General features: G+C 38.3%; 1 protein-coding gene across 5 annotated transcripts; it reads left to right on the forward strand.

The window, feature by feature from the left end:
- Positions 1-229: 229 nt before the first annotated feature.
- On the forward strand, positions 230-12,335 carry LOC106172801 (uncharacterized). 5 transcript variants are annotated; one of them, XM_087013744.1, is made up of 2 exons: positions 230-982; positions 10,384-12,334. In XM_087013744.1, the coding sequence occupies exon 2, from the start codon at positions 10,401-10,403 to the stop codon at positions 11,562-11,564; it is 1,164 nt and encodes a 387-aa protein (XP_086869870.1). In that variant the 5' UTR covers positions 230-982; positions 10,384-10,400; the 3' UTR covers positions 11,565-12,334. The 5 variants fall into 5 exon arrangements, with proteins under 5 accessions (XP_086869870.1, XP_086869873.1, XP_086869871.1 ...); XM_087013747.1 differs by lacking the exon at positions 230-982 and adding an exon at positions 2,972-3,288 and having other exon boundaries at positions 10,384-12,335; XM_087013745.1 differs by lacking the exon at positions 230-982 and adding an exon at positions 8,658-9,831 and having other exon boundaries at positions 10,384-12,335.
- Positions 12,336-23,312: the final 10,977 nt, after the last annotated feature.

The raw sequence follows: 23,312 nt of genomic DNA on the forward strand, positions 1-23,312 counted from the left end.
AGATTGGCTTTACAGTAGACATTCACAAATAGCCTACATGTATGTTTCTTGTTAAATGATGGAATATTTCTGCATTGTGACCCTGTTATCAAGTTTCAAGGATAATTACCTGGCTGCTAATTTTTTGCGGAACATATTATGCACTTGACAAGTCCCTGCCAAGCCCCCCCCCCCTTTTAACCCCAAAACATATTTCAAAGCGCCTGTTTTGTCTTATTTTTCAACGCGTTTAGTTCCTAAGCATGTTAAGGAGCATTCACATCGAGAAGAGTCGAGGTCTAGTAAGACCGCTACCTAAATATGTTTAGCAGTATGACGCGCTTGATGGCTAAATTTATGTAGGGTGCTTATGTAGGCCCTATTGCCCTTAGGTGAGGGTTTGACTGTTTAACTATATACAGGGAGATAGATCGATCCAAACATCTGTGGGAATGGTCCCTTATAATTTACTTCAGTTTTCATCAAATACTGGGTATTTCCGTAATGATAGTCGGAAGATTCTACAAATCGCACCGCACAAGATTGGCCAGGGCTGTTGTAAATTTATGTTATATAATGCAAATCAAGCCTCATTTGAGATGGATAATGTGGCACTGTTATTGATGTTAAAAGGCTGAAACTAATTAATACCCATGACAAAATGTTGCCTTAAATTAATTCTATACATTACGTCATATATATAGGCTTTTATATGAACATCGTATCATGTTTTTTATAATTAATATTAGTGACTCTACATCAACTCAATATTTTAATTACGATCCATGTCTAGCATCACGACGACCAAAATACAGAGTTGAACCAACGTCACATTTTGATGTGGCTGGATCAACATGGATTTGACATTGAATTTAGGTAGATCAACGGCTCTATGCATTCTGCTGCCAGCAGCCACCCTGAGCAGACAATAAACTTGGTCAAGCTGCCCACTAAACTTCAATCCTCTCTGAACTATTCCAGTCGTTGGAAGAACAATAGTTAGGTAAGTGGTCTATTGTCTGAAATATAACTGGAGTCAATTTTTAAATGTATACTACAAGTTATTATCTGACCCAGGTAACTAACTACTAATGTAAAATTTATTCCACGTTTTGTTTCTTCAATTTATGAATTTGTCACACTTTTTATCAGTTTTAGGATGCATATCTGGATTGTTCGTATACATCAACCGATTGTGTTTCATGGTTTTCAAATCCAAAATTTTGTCTAATAGCTCATCTAGAAGTATCAAGCTAATGTTGTGGACTCTTTCATGGTGAGAAAAATGCCACAACTGATTCTACATTGGTGCTGTAACAATAGCTGCCTCCGCAGCAGCGCATAAGATTTCAAAATGGCCACCATAGTATTTATCTATTATCGTGACTTGTGATATAGACATACGAATCGCCCGGCGTCATGGGCCCATAAGTCACCGAAGTTTTACACATGTCAGAAACAAAACAAAACAAAATAAAATTAAAAAAATGTGATTTAGGTTGAAAGCAAAACTTTATAAATTATGATACACTCAACTCTTGAGCTATAAATAGGCAATTTGTCAAACAGTGTGGTATATATATATATATATAAGTATAATTATTTATAGAAATAAGGCGTTGTGACTGACAAATAACGTATCCAAGCAATTTTACCCCCCCCCCCCCCCCCCTTGGTGCAACCGGCCATAAAGCGCATTCATGCCAAACACAAAGTGAGTGTTTGTTTCAGTCTACCCAAAAAACTTATGCAGATCGTATGTCTCCCTAAAGACGAGGCAGACCCAAAAAATATGTCAGCGGCGCGACCTATCATATTAAGGCCGGTGATAGGGTTAAATACGCTTAAAATCATGTTTTTGAGTTTTTTGTGTGTTTATATCAATCAAAAAAAGTATCTAACGTTGGATGTAATAATTTTTATGAATTTGCATCGCAAAATGCGTCTTTTGATGAGTTTTTCAACCGGCACGCGCCCCAGTCAGGCTGACAACTAAGCCACGCCTCTGTTACTAAGGGCCATTGCCATGAGGGGGTCGGAGCACAGTTAATGAGTTATAAGCCGATTACGTGTGCGGTAATAGGTCATAAGTCTTACATCAGCTTAGCAGCGAAGAAGTCTAGCTAGTACACTATGGGGAAGAGAAAAGTTCGTGTTAAAAGCCCCTTTCCGGAGGAAAGAAGGGAAATTTAGAGAGTAAGGCCTATGCATGGCGGGGAAAACCGGCCCTATTTGTTCAGTCGGATGACTGATTTCTGTATACCTAATAAATGGGTGAAAGAGTTAATCGAATCGTCTAAATTAATTGACAAATGAAAGAAAAATCGATAAATACATAGATAAAAAAAGCCAAAAAAAGTCTAGCCTTTAATTTTTGCGATATATATCGTCGAGCGTATCTGCGACACGTTACGAAACCGGACAAAATAAAATTTTATTCTCCAAGATATAATATCATGGAGCTTGAGAGCACGCGAAAAATTGTGATTTGAATGGCCAAACAAGAGAAATCCAAGCAAAGGTTGACAGCATGATTAAAACAATGAAAATTAAAACGAATGTTAGCGGATTTGCATTTTGCGATATTTGGAGAAAAACAATTTCAAAATCACTGATCAAGCTGGAAGAAAGAGTTCAAGTGTCGAAAAATGAAAATCACAAAAAGACCCCGAGAATAGTCAAGACTAGCACGAAAAAAGCAAATAGGGTCTAAGTGTCATGTGTAAAAATAAAATATTTATTCAAAAGCCTTCTCTCAGCCACTTTTACCGCTGAATCTTGTGCGGCTGAGCGTCTCCCCTTTATCTTAGCTGGCATTTTGAGAGAGACCGCTCTGAAGTAATCACTGGATTTTTCCGTTGATCTGACGACTACCAAGTGCCGTGCAAAATAATCCTGCAGCGTTACCCGTCAAAAAACTCGTATCAACACCAGTGGCGGACACTTGCTCTCGACACAGTTTTATCTGATCACTTTGCCGATAACAAAGGAGTCTCTCAGGTAAAATTACTCGATTGCCGAGGAAGACCCATTGAAACGTTCAAATGCAACTTCACACCTCTTAATTGCGGTTAAACGTAATCGCCTTTGTTAGCGCTTCCTTCTACATATCCTTGACACCCTACGGGGCATCACTAGGCTAGGGCCCTCTCCAGAGCTGTCAATCTAAATGGCGGCACGCTTACTTTCCTAACGAGTGGTCGGAAAATGCAACAAAAGCACGATTTTCTGCCCCTTCAAAGCACCCAAACAAAATATTTTTAGATGACAAGAAGCAATGGTTCCATCTGATCGTATAACCGATAACAGGTAAATTTGCCAGCTAAGCATTTGACTAATAAGCCCTGTTAACCAACCTGTGAGCGTTTTTGGCTGTTTTAACAGCTTTCTATATTGACGAGATAAGTGAATCGCTGCCAAGAATATCTCACTATCTGAGCAACCGATCGTTACAAAAGTTGCACCTATTGTTGTTAGGAATGTGGACTACAGCATGATATCAGGGGTTTAAGAGGAAATTGTTTGTTTGAAAGTTATTGCCTTTTGAAGTGAATAAGCCATTGAAATATGGGCTGATTTAACGTAAAAGATGATAAAATCAAAAGTAAATAGTTTAAGACAATTCCCTGGCACCCCGCTGCAATGCCTTCACCCAGCTTTATGAGGCCTTTTGCATCACTTGAATAGCTGTCTTGGTTATAGAGAAAATCCCGAAAACGGCATTTTTCCCCTCAAATTGGCGCCAGAGCGTAATCCGTTGGACACTGTACTTAATCCCCGTCTTTAATTGGCTTTTTCGGAAGTTTGTTTTAATTTTTTATAAAAACTTATAAGCCCAGGGCTTTGTTTCTATGACTTTGGTCCTTTTACTATCAGTCACCTTAAGTGTCAAGAGGTTAAGGACTGTGAATGTGACAATAATTACATCAGAGAGACAGAAAGAACACTGAAATCTAGGGCCGTGGAACATTAGAGACGTAGCTCCATCACATCGAAGTTCTGAAAACACATTCACCCAGATAAACTGGGGTAGCAGATCCCACAGGAGGGGAAGGGGGGTAAGTAGGCAATCTTCACCCGTGCATACAACCTAATGCTGAACAGAGACTGGGGATACACCAATTGTCTCACGCATTGACAGCACTGTCACTGACACTTCGGGGACTGGCGTTGCGACGGATTAAAAACGCCGGTGTAACAGTAATTCAAGTCCTGCGGACCTCGGTACCTGGTAATGGTTGTCCGTAAAATGAAAAAGATGAATAAAATCACTGCAGCAAAGACAAGTGTTGTTATAATATAAAAATAATCACATACATACTAATCAATTTTAAACGACAATAACCAAAAACAAAAACGAAAGACAAAAATAAAAATTCAAGCCTACGTTTTGACTGAGATGCGATAACTGGTAGGATGATCAACCATCGTGACTTACCGGTGTAACAGTAATCCAAGTCCCCCAGGAAGACAACCATTACTTGGAAATAGTAGTCCTACTGGGACGTAGGTTCCTGGCTCATAATTAGAGTAAGTAGGACTTGTTTTACTGGCGGACTTTTATTCCTGTTCATGACAGTAATGCAAGTCCGGCCATTTGAAAGTCCTATCCTTACGCAACAATACGGTTAAATGATGCAATTATAAATGCATATGAAATCCTTCTGGTGAGCCATATACCAGTCAAAAAATGGGTAGTTTGCAACTTCAGCTCGTCTGTGTAGTGGATATCGTGCTAAACCGTAAAGTAAGTTATCATGAATCGGTCTGTTACATGTACACCTTTGGGTAAGAGACCTACCTTTGACATGACTTTATCCCCCCCCCCCCCCCCCCCCCCACCTACTCCATATAACCTGTACTTGTAGCAAAATGTATAATGGTGTTTGAATGTCCAATATGTGTCCGAAATTCCGTGCTCATAACACTTAACATTATTTTTTTTGTTTTGCTTTTTTTAAGTGTCAAAGCACCAAGATAGCAATGGGATATCACAGAACATTATATTATATACATATATTGCATTTTTCAATTTCTAAACTGTCTTGATTTATCTTTAATTACAGTCCATACTTTTCAAGAGCAAATTTTCATCGAGTTTAAGGTTATTTTTCAATTTCTGCGAGTGTAAACCGTAAAATAAATCTAAGAACGGAAACCCAGTGTTTTGTGTAAATTAAGTAGGAGTAAGATTTTGAAAACATACAGATTGCACAAGAGAGAATTTCGACGCAAAAGTACGCCCCCAGCAGAAAAGAACATGAAATAAGATACATATATCCCAAAGGAGGAAAATAAGGGATGCCTTGGTACCTTATTTTGTAAATTATCGGGCAAACCAGGCCCATACATGTACGTATTGTGCACTGAGGGAGAAGTACGCCAAAAGTATGCGTTAACATAAGCACAAATTTGCGTTAACTACACGAAAAATACACATAGAATTATAAGTAAACTGTTTTGTTACTTCATTAATGTGCATATAAACTTTCTATTGGAAAATAAAAACATTTTTAAATATAAAGATGAAATGTCGTATAAATGGAAGAAAGCAAACGTTTATTATATCTTTAAAACTTATATCTATTTATTCATGTAAACTATATAGTGTTACGCTTCGCGGCCGAGTGCCTTATGAAGGTATAAATAACAATGTACTTACTGGTGTCTCAAGCCAAAAGAGACAAAAAGGAGCCAAAGAGCGCATTCTCAACGAATTAAGCCAGGCTTTACAAAGCCGGTGACCTAAAAATGGCGGACGTACATGAAAGAAAAACCGCCTAATCTTTTAATAGTCTCTCCGCCTCTCACACGCCTCCCCACACGTCGTCCCTGCGGGGTACAGTAATTAAATCTCGGCTCCGAACATTAATATTTCCGTGAATATCTCTGGTGATATTATCTCCGTAGATAGTCGATTCATTGCTGCTCTACGGGCCAAATTATTCCTTTTTCGTCTCTGTTTTCAAAGATAATAGAACAGAAGAGCTTTTTTCCTTCGATCGCCTTCAGCCGCCATGCTTTCTTCACCAAGAGTTTAACTGATGAGCATGCGCACTTAATATTTCTCAGGTAGCTTCCGCATGGCGAACGGAGACGCGATTTAATTACTGTACCCCGCAGGGACGACGTGTTGGGAGGCGGAGAGACTATTAAAAGATTAGGCGGTTTTTCTTTCATGTACGTCCGCCATTTTTAGGTCACCGGCTTTGTAAAGCCTGGCTTAATTCGTTGAGAATGCGCTCAAAGAGGAAGCCAAAGACCAAAGAGATAGCTACTATAGCCAAGAGCGAGGACCGCAAAGAGGCCGATTTATTTCAAATCACACCTTATATACAAGTTCAGATAGTACACGTTTACCAATCAGAACCAATTATAGTGTAATGTTAGTTAGTGACAGCGTGCCGTGAATAAGAGCGGGGAGTGTTTAGTAGAGTAACTTAAGTTGATTGACATGCTCTTATGGTATTTATACAACTGCGCTTAGTGTAAACAGAGAGAAGGCCGCTACAGATTGCATGAGGTAGGAATAGAAATGAAGGAAGCGGCGCGGGTAATAACTGGACAGTAGTTCAATAAATGATAAGAAAGATAATATCTGAGTTGTATTTGCTACCTCGCGTAACATGACGAAGACAAGCCTATAGCTTCGTCACAATAGTACAGTGAACAGTTTTACCTTTAAGTTACCAATCATTACATACAATTACATGGGAGAGATTCAAACTTGCACACCGGACAACACTTTACTCATAGAGTCATCTACCGGTAGCAATATAAAACGATCTCAACTAACACACTACATCGTCACACTAGGACATGCGTCACTAAAATGTTAGGAACGCACGTCCCTTTAGGGCGTGCATTTCTACACGTAGGACTTACATTACTTGGGAGCCGGTGTACCATGAAAATGTGACTCCCCCAAAACGTGACTCCCCAGTCAAATTTTCATAATGAAAATGTGACTTCCCCATGAAAATTTGACTCCCTCCACATAACTTTATAGATCTTATTTTATTTGAGTATATGCCTTTTATATTGTAGTAGGCATATGGAGGATACATTGGCACTTTTTGTTTGTTTGCAGGTAACAATTTTAATGAAAAAATAAGAAAATCAAAAATGTGTATTTTACCAACCAACGACTCCCCTATGAAAAAAGCTATTTATTTGATATTTGGTGATCATTTCAACATATTTCCCATATGTATACTTTATGAAGATTATATTGGAAATATTTGACAGTTTGGTGGTAAAATATTGGGTGCAAAAAATGAAAAGAAAAATTTTGAAAAATCTTCATATTCATACCCATGGGATTTGGACTCCCAAGAAGAAAAGGCCCCATTTTATATTTAGTCACCATACCATTGTTTTCCACATGTTTTGCATTGTGACATATTGTGTTAGTATTTGAAAATTTGGTGGTGAAAGTTTTGGTGAAAATTGATGATCTTTGAAACGAGTATTCTTTACTACCTGTAGGATTTGGACTCTGATAACCTTTTCATAGGAGTCATTGGGTGGAAAAATACGCATTTTTGATGTTTTTATTTTCTTATGAAAATCTTCAAAAAAAAAAAAAAATGCCAATGTATCCTGCATTATGCATACTATAAGATAAAAAGTTATATACTCAAATAAAGCAAGATTTATAAAGTTTTGTGGGGGAGAGTCAAAATTTCATGGGGGGGGGGGGCAGATTTTCATTATGAAATTTTGACTGGGGGAAGAGGATTTTAATGGGAGTCAGATTTTTTACACCGGAACTATAAGGTAGAAAGGTTCTGTTTGATCCCAAGACCTACGAAGCTTCTGTGGCTTCGTGGTAAATCCGCTGGCTTGGCCACAGTTCGACACTTGTTCGAGGCGTCGAGTTTCAGAACGCTCGGTGTGAATAACTTTTGCTAGTTATGATTTCTAAAATTTGCTTTAACTCAACTTTACTTGTTAATTAGATAGGCACATAACATGATAACAACAATATGATAACAACTTTTCGCACCATTTAACTTCAGTTTCATTTCCTGGCAAGTAGGATAATGATGCTGGGCTCTCCATTACTTGTGAGCTCCAAAACCGACCGCTCGCATGCAAAATTTCAAATTCTTAGATGCAATAGTTGCCGATGTATGGAAACTTAATTCTTTGACAGAACCCTGCTTCGCCAAAGCCAAGCTTTGACCAGCCCAAAGGAGCACTACCCGATTAAATTACTGCATATTACACAATCTAACAGTGCAACAGACGTGGTAGTCAGTTAATTGGTAGCGACACACCTGACTACACACTTCTCCAGTCAGATATCTTATATGAGATCTGAGTTTTTAAAATAAAAAAGAACGCATTTTACCAATGTATACCTTTGAAACTGAAATACTCCATATGAAATGCCAAGTCATAGGAGCGGAATTGGCTACTGAGAGGCCAGGGATAAGAAATAAGAAGACCAGAATAGATCACTGAGGAAGATTCATATATTTTCGATTAGGAAATTTGATACTATTTCAAAACTTTTGTCATTTTGACCAGAGGTAAGGGTTTTATGACCATGTAGGAACAGGGATATCTTAACTAGTTGGGTTCTGAAATATGCATAAGTTGCACCAAGTATATCTTCAACAGATTCGTAGAAATCACGATATTTCCTCTGTTTCAGCGGGCACTGAAAGAAAAAATGTCGGATGGTTTCGGGTCCCCACATAAACAGTTGGGAGAAGCCAGCGCTGCCCAGTTGTGGTCATATAGTTGGGCTTTAAATAGGAAGTCGATCCGGGCCTTGTTTAAGATGTTTTCATTTTGTCTGGAAGCTTCAGATAGGCGGTGGACATTGTTGCTGGGAAGGTTTAATTTCTAAGATTGTATTTGAGAGAAGATGCAGAAGGAAGATTTTTCTGGGTGGTATTTAGTTCATCCCAGCTTGTCATCAGAAAGTGTTCATTTGTATGTGAATTTAGAGGGAATTATGTAGTCTCTGTTAGATGTTGTCTGTAGCGGTAGTGTGGATTTATTTGTAAACGGGATGAAGTAGCAAGAGACAGGAAGGTGCTAGTTGATTGTAGATATTGAACATGATTTTTTTCGCGTGATTCCTTCGACGTTCCTCTTGTGAAATCCAATTCAGTACTTTACAGCGATTTGAGCCAGGAAGGGCCCCCATGAAAGAAAAAACGCCTGATCTTTTAATAGTCTCTCCGCCTCTCACACGCCTCCCCACACGTCGTCCCTGCGGGGTACAGTAATTAAATGTCGGCTCCGTTCGCCATGCGGAAGCTACCTGAGAAATATTAAGTGCGCATGCTCATCAGTTAAACTCTTGGTGAAGAAAGCATGGCGGCTGAAGGCGATTGAAGGAAAAAAGCTCTTCTGTTCTATTATCTTTCAAAACAGAGACGAAAAAGGAATTAATTGGCCCGTAGAGCAGCAATGAATCAACTATCTACGGAGATAATATCACCAGAGATATTCACGGAGATATTCATGTTCGGAGCCGACATTTAATTACTTTACCCCGCAGGGACGACGTGTGGGGAGGCGTGTGAGAGGCGGAGAGACTATTGAAAGATTAGGCGGTTTTTCTTCGATGTACGTCCGCCATTTTTAGTTCTCAGGATTTGTAAAGCCTGGCTCAAGTCGTGGAGAATGCGGTCTTAGACCATCTTGATACTGGTGGGAGGATAGCTTTGATAGGTTGTGTGGAGAGGCTGTGCTATAAAGAATATGCCAATAATCAAGCAAAGGAGAACAATACGCATTGTAAAGCATGTTTTAACATCTTAAAAGATGCTTAGATCGTAGAGTATTAGAGAGCGATTTTAAAGGATTTAGTGCTTTTGGACCTTGGTTAAAGTATGTGTAATATGCTTGGAGTAGTTAAGTTTATGATCAAGAATAAACCCAAGGTGTTTATGGTATTTGTTTTGTGTTATAGCCGTGTTGCATAGAATAAGTGGACAGTACTTTTCTACATTTTCTATTTTCGTAGTAAAATCACTTCATTGCACTTTTTTTTTTTTTTTTTTTTTTTTGGTTTAATAAATTGTTTCCACTTCACTGACCATGCTTCAAGATATGAAATGTCAGATTGGAAAATGTCATGTGTTTTCCTGTTATCTGGGATAGACGGGAGAAAAATCGAAGTATCATCAGATTTGGTGATAATTTAATGAATTAATCAATCAGTTAATAATGAGAATTAGCCAATTTAGTCGATTAGCACATTAATTACCATATTTTAAAAAGAATAATGAGGAATATGCTGCCTGAGTGCTATCCTTGTTGAATTCATTTCGGTTGTCTGCGCATCAGTCAACTAAGCTGCTTTATTTGGAATTCACCAACATCGTATTTTTAAAACTAGGATAGTATGACCATGATAAAAATTGTCTTAATTTTTTTCAGTCTCTGCTGCCAAACAGATGGCGTCACCACAATGCAGATGCGGCTTTAGACAGTTCTCATCCGTTTTGATTGTTGGATGTTCGGTGCTGTTAATGTTGACGGTTTTGAAGATAATAGGCGACAGGCCGCAAATGTGTAAATACAGTGTTCCTGATAAAATCCCAACAAAGCCGAAAAAAGAGGCACCATTGCCACCCAATGCCCGCCAATTGGGATCCGAAGATAAATCTTTGCTAAGGACAGCCCAAATAGGAAAGCATCATTATTCTCACGACACAGACACCGTTCTCGACCCAGGGGCAATCAGACCATTCCCTACCCTCCCGTCTTACCCGCTGAAACCCGGCGGAGCAGGGAGACATTACAACCCCGGTGTACTTTTGTCATTTTTCCAATCGGAACTCACGGCTGAAGATAAAGAAATCTTTACAAATATACTAGGTACCATAGACAGGGTATGCAGGGAGAACAATATCACCTATTTCATGTCTGCGGGCACCTTGCTCGGGTCATACAGACACCATGGTATGATACCATGGGATGTTGATGCTGACATTCATTGCAGCGTCCACGGTAAGGCGAAACTGACGGAGGCATTTTCAAAACATGCTCCAGACTATGTTGTTCATACCCCGCTCCACACCCGCTACCCGGGGTTACTGAAGGTCTATTACAAGCGGTCAAATATCACGGTGGACGAGTGGAAATGGCCAGCAGTCGACATATTCCTGTACGCGGAAAACGAAACACATATTTGGGATATTCCTGGTAACCTAAGCGGAACCGAAGTACCTCGCCCACTCAACCCCAGCTCGAGTAAACTTTACAAGACATTCGAAAAAAAAGTCATATTTCCTCTCCACAGGCGTCCTTTTGGTAACATCCTTCTCTACGCACCTCGAGACTCTTTTGCCTATCTGAATTTGTATTATGGTAGTACAGAGTGCCTTAAACAACTGCATAGACAATACGCAATACAGATTCCCTGCAAGGAACTGGAGAACGTCGTGCCGTTCGTTTACAGAGAGGGGGTCGCCAATGGACCGGGCGTGATGGAAAAGCTGATGATAGGCGACAAGTTGTTACAAGAATTCATTATTGACGAGCCAAGTTATGCCGTAACAAAACGTTATAGTCTGGAGTTGGTGGAACACAATGAAGACGGACGAGATTCGGCCTAAATAAATAAATAGCAATACAAAACATTTTAATTGTATTTTATCAGTCAAGGAGATTATTTTTGTTCTTTTACTAACATTTGTTCCATTTTCTTTAACTATTTAGTTTTTTACTGCTATACACCAATACCTCTAAATATCACATTTAAAATTAGTTTAAATTGTAATCATTTTACCATTGTAACTCAAACAGGTGACACAAATTTAAATTCCATTCATACTTTATTTACTCTTACATAATATGTACAGGCTGTAAATTTTTATGTGCAATATTTACATGTTTTAATAAGTTTTATTGGCAGCACTGGCATTTCAGACAACACCGTTACTTACTGCACTGTATGTATCGACACCTTAAATCGTACTCTGCCAGTCTGTTTTATCGAAGTCTGACCCAGAATATAGAAATGCACAAAGATATACACAGCCGTTTTTGCTTGACAAACGAAAATGCAGTATTTGCCAAACATAGGTTAACGTCCATTCTTTACGAAACATGTTGTCAAACTTTCCACAGACTGGGCCAATATGGACAAAGAAGCTGCCGACTCAGAATTTCAACGGAAACCACGCAAGAAACAATGACCATTATGCTAATGTTAGTTTACACACATGACAGTGCGTTTATATACGGGTCAGTAACATACTGATATTTAAGTCAGCTATGCGACATTGACGAATTGTATATTTGCCTTCAGAGATGCTGCAATACAATAAAATGGTTTAAATAAAATACTGGAGTGTTTTCTCCTTAAATTTTCTATCAAGTCCATTAAACCCCCCCCCCACCCCCACCCCCCTAGACTCCAATTGGCAGAAAATACATTTTCCAAAAATGACAGCAAAATCATCCAAAGTGTTTATCTCCACGCGAAACCGAGTCTCTTGTTGGTCCGTCCATCTCCGTATATATTCTTCTTCACCTCCTTGGTCGTCCCTCGTTGGTAGATGGGCAGCTGGACACCGATGTGATACATCGCATCGTGTAGTGAGTTGGTCGATAAGACAGAAAAGATTTGGAAGTGGAGCTTGTCAAACAAAGATAAAATTTTACAATTTGTCATCTTGCCCGGTATTTCCAATCCGATTGTTCCAGAAAGAGCAACTTGGTACAAGTCAATCACAGGGAGCTACATGTATACGGTATACCGCTGACTGCCTATCAAAAACATTCGGCGCACAGAATTTTCGTTCCTTTGCTTTATGGTAATTTGCTCAGTGCGAATAAAAATTCCAACAGGAACTATTTAAAAGTGTTAGTGAAGGTCCATACGATCACTGCATATCCATGCACTTGAAATGTGACTTGCATTGTGAAAAAAGGTGAAATATGTCAATATGCATATTAGATAGAAGACTTTAATTTCCACGAACTAGACCACTAAGTACTACTTTAACCCAACTCTACGTGTTAGTTACACAGGTACAGCACATGAAAACAACAATATGATAACAACTTTTAGCAACATTTAACTACAATTTAATTTCATGGCAAGCAGGATAACGATACTGCGCTCTCCATTATTTGGCTTAATAGCAACACTAAATTTCCGTCATTGTGAACTTGGTGAACTTGTTGATAGACTTTCAGACACTGTTTTAGCTTATATAAATTAAAGTAACTAATGACTTACTCAAACAGAATATTATCAATTAATTGTGGTTTAAAGTTGATAAAATAATCTTTAAAATATTTAAAGGTTGCTGACAACAGTGTGCAATGATAATTTGTTGGAAAGCAAAAAGAGCTTGGGATTAGTGAAAAACAATAACTTCATTTAAACATACCATAACTGTTGCCGTGATGGACATTTTTCGTTTCTTTTATTTTCTAAACTGTTGTAAGGTTCGATTTTATATTCACAAGTCGAGAAGGAGTAAGCAACAAGAGTCCTGGATTACCAAACGGCTTTATTCTCACTGCCTTAGTTCTTAAGTGCAAAGTCAGAAGTGCCTTATCTACCCACCATCAATCCAATATATATTTAGCTCTACCTTGCATGTCTTATAGAATTATTATCTATAAACTGAACATAATATCTAGTCTCACGGGACAGGTGTCACAAGAGACGCGCGACATCTTAGGGGGCGTAGGACATGCTAAGGGGTACCACCGCGTCCCTTACACTGTTTTGCCATCTATCTTTGCCTACATGTCATAATATCTGGTTTTGTGAATTTATTATTTTTACAAAAGTATTTTGTAAATATAGTTGCAACGATTTTTGTTGTTTTGTGTCCATGTATTTGCCAGGTAAGCTGTTTATTTTCAAAAAGTGTCAGAAATTCATTATTTTTGATTGAAATTCATGTGCATTAAATATATTTGTATATAAATCTTTAAAAATCTTTATTCCGTTTATTTTTGACTGAATGGCCTTGTGGTCAGTGCCGGAGCAGAAGGTCTTGGTTCGACAAACCAGTCCTTCATAATCGCTACCTGTTGTCTCCCCCGCTTTACACTCCACACTTTATGTAACATTTTTTTAAATGATTGTAAGAAAACAATCATTGTCCGTAAAAAAATGAAATGCTTTTCTTGCTTTTTTATGTACAGACACAGATGTGTCTGTACATATTGTTTGTTTGTTATTTCAGAATGGTAAAGTAAACAATGATTGTTAGTGAACAATTTAATGAAATGTTTTATTTATTTACTACGTTCTGTAATGGATGTTAGCCTGTTAGGAATGTTGTGTAATTTTTGTAAGTAAAACTAAGTTATCAATTAGTTGTATTGAACTGAACAGTACTAATGTGCTCCATTTTACAAACATAGACATAATGTTGATGCAAAACGATAGGACTTAATTCTTTTTCTTGCTATTGCTTGCTATTGACTGGTTTTACATGCAGATGTTCATTGTTTCCGTCACCCATGTTGAGGTTCACAGATGTATTGAGTTACCTTGTATATCAGGTTTTATCAGCATTTCTTTCAATTTCTTTCATTGTTTTACCGAGTGTAAAATTTAATGAGATTGTAAGATGTGGAGTTCTGTAAAATTTGTTTTTATCAAAAGGTTTTTGAAGAAATAAAAAAGAAAAAATATTACCTCAGCGTTGTTGTTCTAGAATTCAGAGATGTTTTATAATATGAGTACAAGGCATGTGATCTACTCATCGCATTTAAATTTGAAATTGCTAACCATTACTCATAATCGCTATTTTTTTCTCAAAGGTAGACTAGCTAAAGTTAAATACGGATATTCGAGGCAAGGGTTGTCAGATCGTGTAGCTAGGGAACAATATGTTTTAATAAAATATGAAAGTGATCAAGATAAAAGATTTATACTAGCATTCTGCTACAATTTATGAACAATAACAAGCACCTGTTCCAAGAGACGCACACTCCCTCTTCCGGCACCTTCGCACACCGTTAACTTCAAACCACGCTACATGAAAATTGGAATCGGACTGGAAATATCAACACTTTCTTTGAAGACAAAATATATCACCCAAATCTGTTAATGGTTGTGTTTGTAACACCTGATTTTGATTCCTAAGAGTGCATTCCCAGAGATTTAGAACGATCCATCCGGATCGACCTAACTCCCTGGGGGTTCACGCTAAATTGCTATCAGCCGAGCGCGCACGACAGTTAAACTTACAGCTTTTAGTAGGCGTGACAGACGCTTAAGCCGGCTAAGCTGACAGTAATCTAGTGAGACTCCCCACAGGGATTGATCGATCTAAAATCTGTGGGAACGGGGTCTAAGTATCCAGATTTTGTTCGCATTCTAAATGGAAATGAAGACTGATGGACGTTACTGATGTTGTCAAAAGTAAGAAGTAGTTATTATTCTCTGCGGTTTTAAATAGGTGGTAAAGAAGGGAGTTGCTTATTTTAACATATAGATTTACGGTTATTACGCAGTCTTTTAAATTTGATCAATTCTAGGCAAATATGTTACCTTATTGATTGTGAAAAAGAATGAGTTGTATCAATTGCGTGATTGAAATGATAGAAATGTGCACTTTTAAAATCAATCAGATACCTTTTGTATAATTGACTTAAAGGTTTTATAGAAGTGTCAATATCGCAGACATAACTACTTTGTAAGGCTCGATTCCATGCGACGAAAATCAAACACCCTTATTCATTTAACGATTTATCAATTAGACAAGCGATTAATTTAATTCGAATTAGTGCTCTTTTAAATGTTCAAGCATCATTTTCTGCGGCATTTCTCTGCTGTCACCGCACTCTTAGCCATTCACCACTCAGAGCAACAACCCACCATATATTTTTTTAATTTTTCTGTTGTCACGGGCTGCTTTTAAAACGTTAATGCTTAAATAAAGTATGGAGTTACAAAAACAGGTTCTTGTCCGAGTTAAGCCTAGGTCCCAACTGCGTTTGGACGCACGTTTTTTAGGTTCCTTGCGTCCGGCTAGGACGTAGCTAGATCGCACGTGGCGGCTGTTGATCATGTCGAAAAGATTTTACGTGCTGTTTGCGTCCTCCAAAAGTCGCACGATGGACGTGCTCCTCACGCACGAACTCCCACGTTTTCCCCATTTTTTGGCCGTAGACCACACGAAGCAGCCCGTACGTTCGGTTGGGGCCTATACCAGGCTTTACTTGGTTTCTTCGCTGCGACCTAGCTTCGTCCTAGCCGGACGCAAGGAACCTAAAAACCGTGCGTCCAAAACGTAGTTGGGACCTAGGCTTTACAGCAGTATTTATTTGGGTAATTTTTGGCAGTTGCAAAAAGCACTTCGCAAATGGGATGCTTTATTGTTTATTTGTTTATTTATTCGTTCATGTAATTTTACCTAAATGTGATATGCAATAAGCACATTACTTTTAAGTCATATTATTTTTATATTAAATTATAATTACTTGTATTCATCCATGTGCTCAGCTGTTAGTATCTGACGTTGGATTTGTATTAAAATGTCCTTTCTGTCTTTTCTACATTGAAAGCAATAAATAGTTTGTTAAATGTAACATCCAATTTTAGTTGAAAATTAAAATTATTTTATTAATCTACCAAAAATATCAGTTTATAAATTGTTTGTTGTTATTGGAAGCATCGCCGCACTCTGTAGCCTGACGTGATGTAGGAACCTCCCAATATCGTTTTATGTTACGCTAAGTCGCTAAACTTTGAACCAGTATTGAATATGAATACCCGAGTATTTCAAGCCTCGATACTAATGGTGGTGCATGTACAGAAGCGTCCTAAAAATCAAAAGCAGGCTGCAGTTACTATTCTTATTATACTTTAGATGTTTGTTTGTCTTTGGTTATGTTTAAATTCATATAATTTAATCCTTTACTTTGTTGCGACAACTCTTGTCCGCGGCGACTAAGACATACCTAAAACAGTCCAACAGGATCGATCAATCTCCAAGTTTTTTTTTTTTTTTTTTTTTTTTTTTTTTTTTTTTTTTTTTTTTTTTGCTAAACTGCTTTCCGTTTAAGCGGCTTAGATGTCTGGTACTCCTACTGAAGCTGCTACACGATAATTAATTACCCCCTAGTAGCTTCAGCAGGCGTGACAGACATCCAAGCCGCTTAAGTCGATTGCGATTTAGCGAGAATCCGCTCGGAGATAGATTGATCCACAGTTAGTACTGTTATAGTTAGTATGACGACAGCAGTTTGGAGCTTTCGTCATAGTTTATTCACCGACTCTCTCTTCATACAACTTCACAAATATTTATATTCAATTTCTCCGTACTGATCACGCATTTACTTGCTTTCTTTTCCATTGTCTTTGCGTGGTTACAAAATATTTTCCATTCGCTTGTTGCAAGTCACCATGCAACATTTCCTTATTAGGTAATCCTTAAGGCACTTGTTTTCAATTAAAGATATCGAAAATATTATTTGGATTACTCATGCTTGGCCTTTATCCAAAACTCAGTTATCATGTGATAAATAGATGATCAAAATTAAAATATGTTATGAAATTAACCAATCACATTAACTGTTACTGACTTTGACCTTTTCCATCTTTTTCTCACACTAAAACATGTTCTACACTTGTTGACTTTTGGAGAAACTTAAATTAAACTTAATAACTCTTTGTCCCTTTTACTCATTTGATTCCGCTTTAATTGTTTTCTGTAATTAGCAAAAGTGTAAGTAATGATTTAGAGACGTAGTTCCATCACATCAAAGGTCTGTAAACACATTCACCAAGATAAACTGGGGCACCAGATCCCACAGGAGGGGGGGGGGGTACGTAGGCAGTCTACATCATTGCCCAAACCCCAATCGTGAACAGAGACTGGGTCTCACGTATTGGCAGCACTGTCACTGTCACGTTGCGCCGAATGAAAAACGTTTCCGCCGTTACCATTAGGCAGAAAGGTTCTGTTTGGTTCAAAGACCTCCTACGAAGCTTCTCTGGCTTCGTGGTTAATTCGCTGGCTTGGCCACAGTAAGACACTTGCTCGGTGTGAATATTTCATGCTAGTTATGATTTCTAAAATTTGCTTTAATCCAACTTTACTTGTTAATTAGATAGGCACAAAACATGATAACAACAATATGATAACGATTTTTCGCAACATTTAACTTCAATTTCATATTCAGGCAAGCAGGAAAATGATGCTGGGCTCTCCGTTACTATTCTTAATAACAACACTAAATTCCCATCAGTAAAATAGATATGGTTTTAACATAGAGTCTGGTAAACTTTACATAAATTGATCAACATGAGTCCATAGTCCTGTTAAAAATGGTTCTTTATTATTTCCTGTAAAATGATTTCTTTATACATGTTTTCTAGAAGGATCTAGATCATGGCGATAAGGCAAAACTGTGTTTTTCTCTGATTTAGCCTTTCTTTATATGCTTCTTGAATAGCTGCGAGAAATAGTATATATCTCTACTGAATAGTACATGTATATATCTCCACTTAGCAGTACTAGTACTATACTTGATGAAGTTTTCGGGAAAGGACGGAAGTAGGCTAGATTTTGGTGATGTTTAATGGATTAATCAATCAGTTGGCTAATTGATAGATAATGAAAATTTGGCTTATTGATTAGGGGGGTTAAGAATTTATTTTAAAAAAGCTGATAATTGAGTCGATTATTTCATTAATTATCTTATTTTAAAAAGAATAATGAGGAATATGCTGCCTGAGTACTATCCCCTTACTTACTCTGCGGGTAGCTGCGGGTTGTTCATACGGTCTGGCGCGGTAACCATGGAAATAACATTGTCATCCGTGCGCTGTTTTGTTTCAGTTAACAATAGTACCATGCCCTGTCTGTCGGGTATTAATCGTGTCTTACTTTCTGCTAACAAAAGAGCCTACCCCTAGATCGAAGCTGAGCGCGGTCGCAATAAATTGTTAGTCCAAGCGTTGATTGACCTTTAATGTGCGGTGGCTTCGCTCTACTTTCATCACTCTACTCTGATACGAAGATAGTAAGTATAAGAACCTACCAGCAATGTTTTTCAAAAGTGACTGTACCAAATAGATTCGGTGATGAAAGCAACCTGCGTGTAAATTTTAGTTATGAATTGATAGAGTTGAATAAAAATCAATTTATGAAAGATCAAATAAAACACTACTCGTACTTTTCATACTATAAACACGATTGGACTTTATTTTATAGTAGGTCCTGATATAGCTATTTGCTTTGTTCATGGATGATATGCATTTTTTTCAAAAGGACTTGTCAGTACTATCCAGAGGAACCATGTTAAATAAAAGCATAGCATATATTGTATAAAATGATCTATCTATGATACGTATCAAATACAATGTTCTGGCACTCATGTGTTATTTTTAAAATATAATGTATTGTATGTGAATTATACAGGTTGTAGTTTAACACTCTAATTACTTATGTTTATAAAGATGTAAAATAAACAATTTATGTAACAACAGATGAAAATATTACTTGAGCATGCATCAAACGCAAAGATCCATGTAAAGGGCAAGCAGTGCACACACGATTCACAGAGGTGTTACACGTAACTGTCGTACTTTGATACAAATTTGGTTAAACATTATTGTACGTTACCAAATACGGAACTCTATGTACTAGCAGAAAAATTATCCCTTCAACTGCTCTGGAATATACAGATGGCGTACCTGTCAGCTAAAGCCGATTTATTTGGAATTTACCAACATCGTGTTTTTAAAGCTACGACAGTATGACTACTATAAAAATGCCTTAAAATCTTTCTTTTCAGTCTCTGCTGTCAAACAGATGACGTCACCACACTGCAGATGCGTGTTTAGACACTTCTCATCCCTTTTGATTGTTGGATGTTTGGTGCTGGTAACGTTGACGGTTTTAAAGCTAATAGGCGACAGACCGCAAATTGCTAAATACAGTATTGCTGATAAAATCTCAACGCAGCCGGAAAAAAAAGCACCATTTCCACCCAGTGCCCGCAAATTGGGATCCAAAGATAAATCTTTGCAAAGGACATCCCAAATAGGAAAACACCATTATTCTCACAACACAGACACCGTTCTCAACGCAGGGGCAATCAGACCATTCCCTACCCTCCCGTCTTACCCGCTGAAACCCGGCGGAGCAGGGAGACATTACAACCCCGGTGTACTTTTGTCCTTTTTCAAGTCGGAACTCACGGATGAAGATAAAGAAGTCTTTATAAATATATTGGCTACCATAGACCGAATTTGCAGGGAGAACAATATAACCTATTTCATGGCTGCGGGCACCTTGCTCGGATCTTACCGACACCATGGTATAATACCATGGGATATTGATGCCGATATTCATTGCAGCATCCACGATAAGGCAAAACTGACGGAGGCATTTTCCAAACATGCTCCAGATTATGTTCTTCATACCCCTCTTTATACCCGCTACCCCGGGTTACTGAAGATCTACTACAAGTGGTCAAATATCAAAGTGGACGAATGGAAATGGCCAACAGTCGACATATTCCTGTACGCGGAGAACCAAACACACTTTTGGGATATTCCTGGTAATTTGAGCGGAACCAAAGTACCTCGCCCAATCAAAGCCGACCCGAGCAAACTTTACAGGACATTCGAAAAAAGAGTTCTGTTTCCTCTTCATAGGCGTCCGTTTGGTAACATATTTCTCAACGCCCCTCGCGATTCGTTTGCCTATCTTAAGTTGGTTTATGATAGCACAGACTGTCAAAAACAACTACATAGACAATATGCAATACAGATTCCCTGCAAGGAACTGGAGAACGTCGTGCCGTTCGTTTTCAGAGAGGGGGTCGACGATGGACCGGGCGTGAAGGAAAAGCTGATGATGGGTAACACGGTGTTACAAGAATTCATTATTGACGAGCCGAGTTATGCTGTAACAAAACGTTACAGTCTGGAGTTGGTGGAACACAATAAAAAAAGGGCGAGATTCGGCAAAAATAAATAAATAACAATGCAAAACATTTTAATTGAATTTTATCAGTCAAGGAGATTATTTTTGTTTTTTTTACTTACATTCGTTCCATTTTCGTAAGCTATGCAGTTTTTCCATTAAGCAGAAATACCTCTTAATATTATATCATTAAAATTTATTTTAAATTTTAATCATTTTTATCGTTATAACTTCAACAGATGACAAACATCCCATTCATGCTTTATTTACTCTTACATAATATGTACATACTGTTAATTTACAAGTTTTATTGGCAGCACTGGCATTTACGCCAACACAGTCACCCACTGTATGTATTGACACCTTAAATCCTACTCTGCAGGTCCGTTTTAACAAAGTCTGACCCAAGATTTGGAAATGCACAAAGATATACAAAGTCAGTTTTTGCTTGACAAACGAAAACGCAGTATTAGCCAGACATAGGTTTACACCCACTCTTTACGAAACATTTTGTCAAACTTTCCACAGACTGGGCCAATATGGACAAAGAAGCGGCTGACTCAGAATTTCAATGAAAACCACGCTAGGAACAATGACCATTATGCTAATGTTAGTTTACATACATGGCAGTGCGTTTATATATGGGTCAGTAATATACTGATATTTAAGTCAGCTATGTGACATTGATGATTTGTAATATTTGCATTCAAAGATGCCGCAATAAAATAAAACTGGTATAAATAAAAGTGTTTTCTCCATAAATTCTCAATCAAGTCTAACTAGGGCATGAGCCGACCACCCCCAACATCGAGTCGACCTCCGACTCTTGAGCCATTCACACGCTCCACTCATACCGTCCACCTTGACACAAGCGAGACACTTGTGATCAAGCATGATGCTATAAAGCCGAGATGGCTCGTATCATTCACAATGGCAAGACACCATTGATGAAAACTCACTAAACAAAGCATGATACTTAAAAGCCGAGATGGCTCGTATCATTCACAATGGCGAGACACCATTGATGAAAACTTACTAAACAAAGGCGAGAGACCTTTGCTTACCAGCCCCTACGTCCCTAAATTTTTCCTTTCTTTTAATCGGACTCTGCAGCTGATGAAGGTCACTTGTTGACCGAAAAGCGCTTTCTGCAACCGTTCCACCCTCCCCTCTCCTTCGAAAGGCGAGACGCTTCGATCGTGCCAATCACGAAATGCCCTTTTCAGGGCACCCTATGTAGATCGGTATCTATAAATCTCATACTATGTAGGTGAGACACCTACCTTCCTATCAGAGACGATCTTTCCTCACAATAAAGGCGAGAAGCCTTGCACACTCAAGAAGTCGCTCTCAACTATGCAAGGGGCGCTGTCAAAATACACGTCCTCAGAGGCCCAGCTCTGAATCGTGTTATTTTGGTAAAGTGGAATCTAACTAGGGCATGAGCCGACCACCCCCAACACGTCCCTTAGCCCCCCTAGACTTAAAATGGTTGAAAATATATTTTTCAAAAAGGCAACAAAATCAATGGAAACCACGCAAGGAACAATGACCATTATGCTAATGTTAGTTTTCACACATGGTTGAAAATATATTTTCCCAAAAAGGCAGCAAAATAATCTAAAATGCTTATCGCCACACGAAACCGATTCTCTTGTTGGTCCGTCCATCCCCGTATATATATTCTTCTTCACCTCCTCGGTCGTCCCTCGTTGGTAGTTGGGCAGCTGAACACCGCTGTGATCCATCGCCATGTAACTGGGGCGGATGCCGCCCTTCCCCTCGAAGATGGGCCGCAGTCCCCCGCCAGCGCCGGGCCGGGCCGCCTTACGGAGAGGGTACACGTCGCGTCCTCCCTGGAGGCAGTAGTCGATCACCTTCCCGGCGTATTCCTGGAATTGGTCCTCCTCCAGCTTTAGCAGCTCCATGTTTTTGGCGTCTTGCTGGAGCTGTTCCACCTTCACTTCGCCTTCTTTAAGCTAACGCTGGCCCTAGAAGTGTGAGATTATAAAATGTTTAGTGCATGATGTTTTTTTTCCTCAGGTGTTCATGCTAGCTGTTTTATTTGTTTTATTTGTTGTCAAGTGTGTTGTAGGTAATTTATGAATATGGTTTTGAATTGAAGACGACATTAGATCGTTAAAAATATCAAATGTTTTTTATCATTTTTTTTTTCAAGAATTGTCACTGCTAACTGTTTATGTACCTGCACAATCTATTTTATTTCATAATATGGATGATTTTTTTTTTCATTATTGTAAAAATATTTCCAGCCTGTTAAATTTTCATAAAGTAAATTATACATAAAAAAATAGATTAAAATTAACTATTGAGAATCAATCGACTTTAACATAAAAAAAATGTGAAGCACAACTTACAGCTTCCATGAGATGGAAGTCTGCCAGGTGTTTATTTTCATCAAACTTTCTGCTGTGTTTCATCTCCTCA

This window comes from Lingula anatina, chromosome 5, assembly GCF_051362555.1.
Source record: "Lingula anatina isolate TDL-2025a chromosome 5, LinAna3.0, whole genome shotgun sequence".
Classification (NCBI taxonomy): domain Eukaryota; kingdom Metazoa; phylum Brachiopoda; class Lingulata; order Lingulida; family Lingulidae; genus Lingula; species Lingula anatina.

Coding starts and splice junctions, on each gene's coding strand:
- LOC106172801 (XM_087013744.1), top strand. CDS start 10,401: ATGGCGTCACCACAATGCAGATGCGGCTTTAGACAGTTCTCATCCGTT.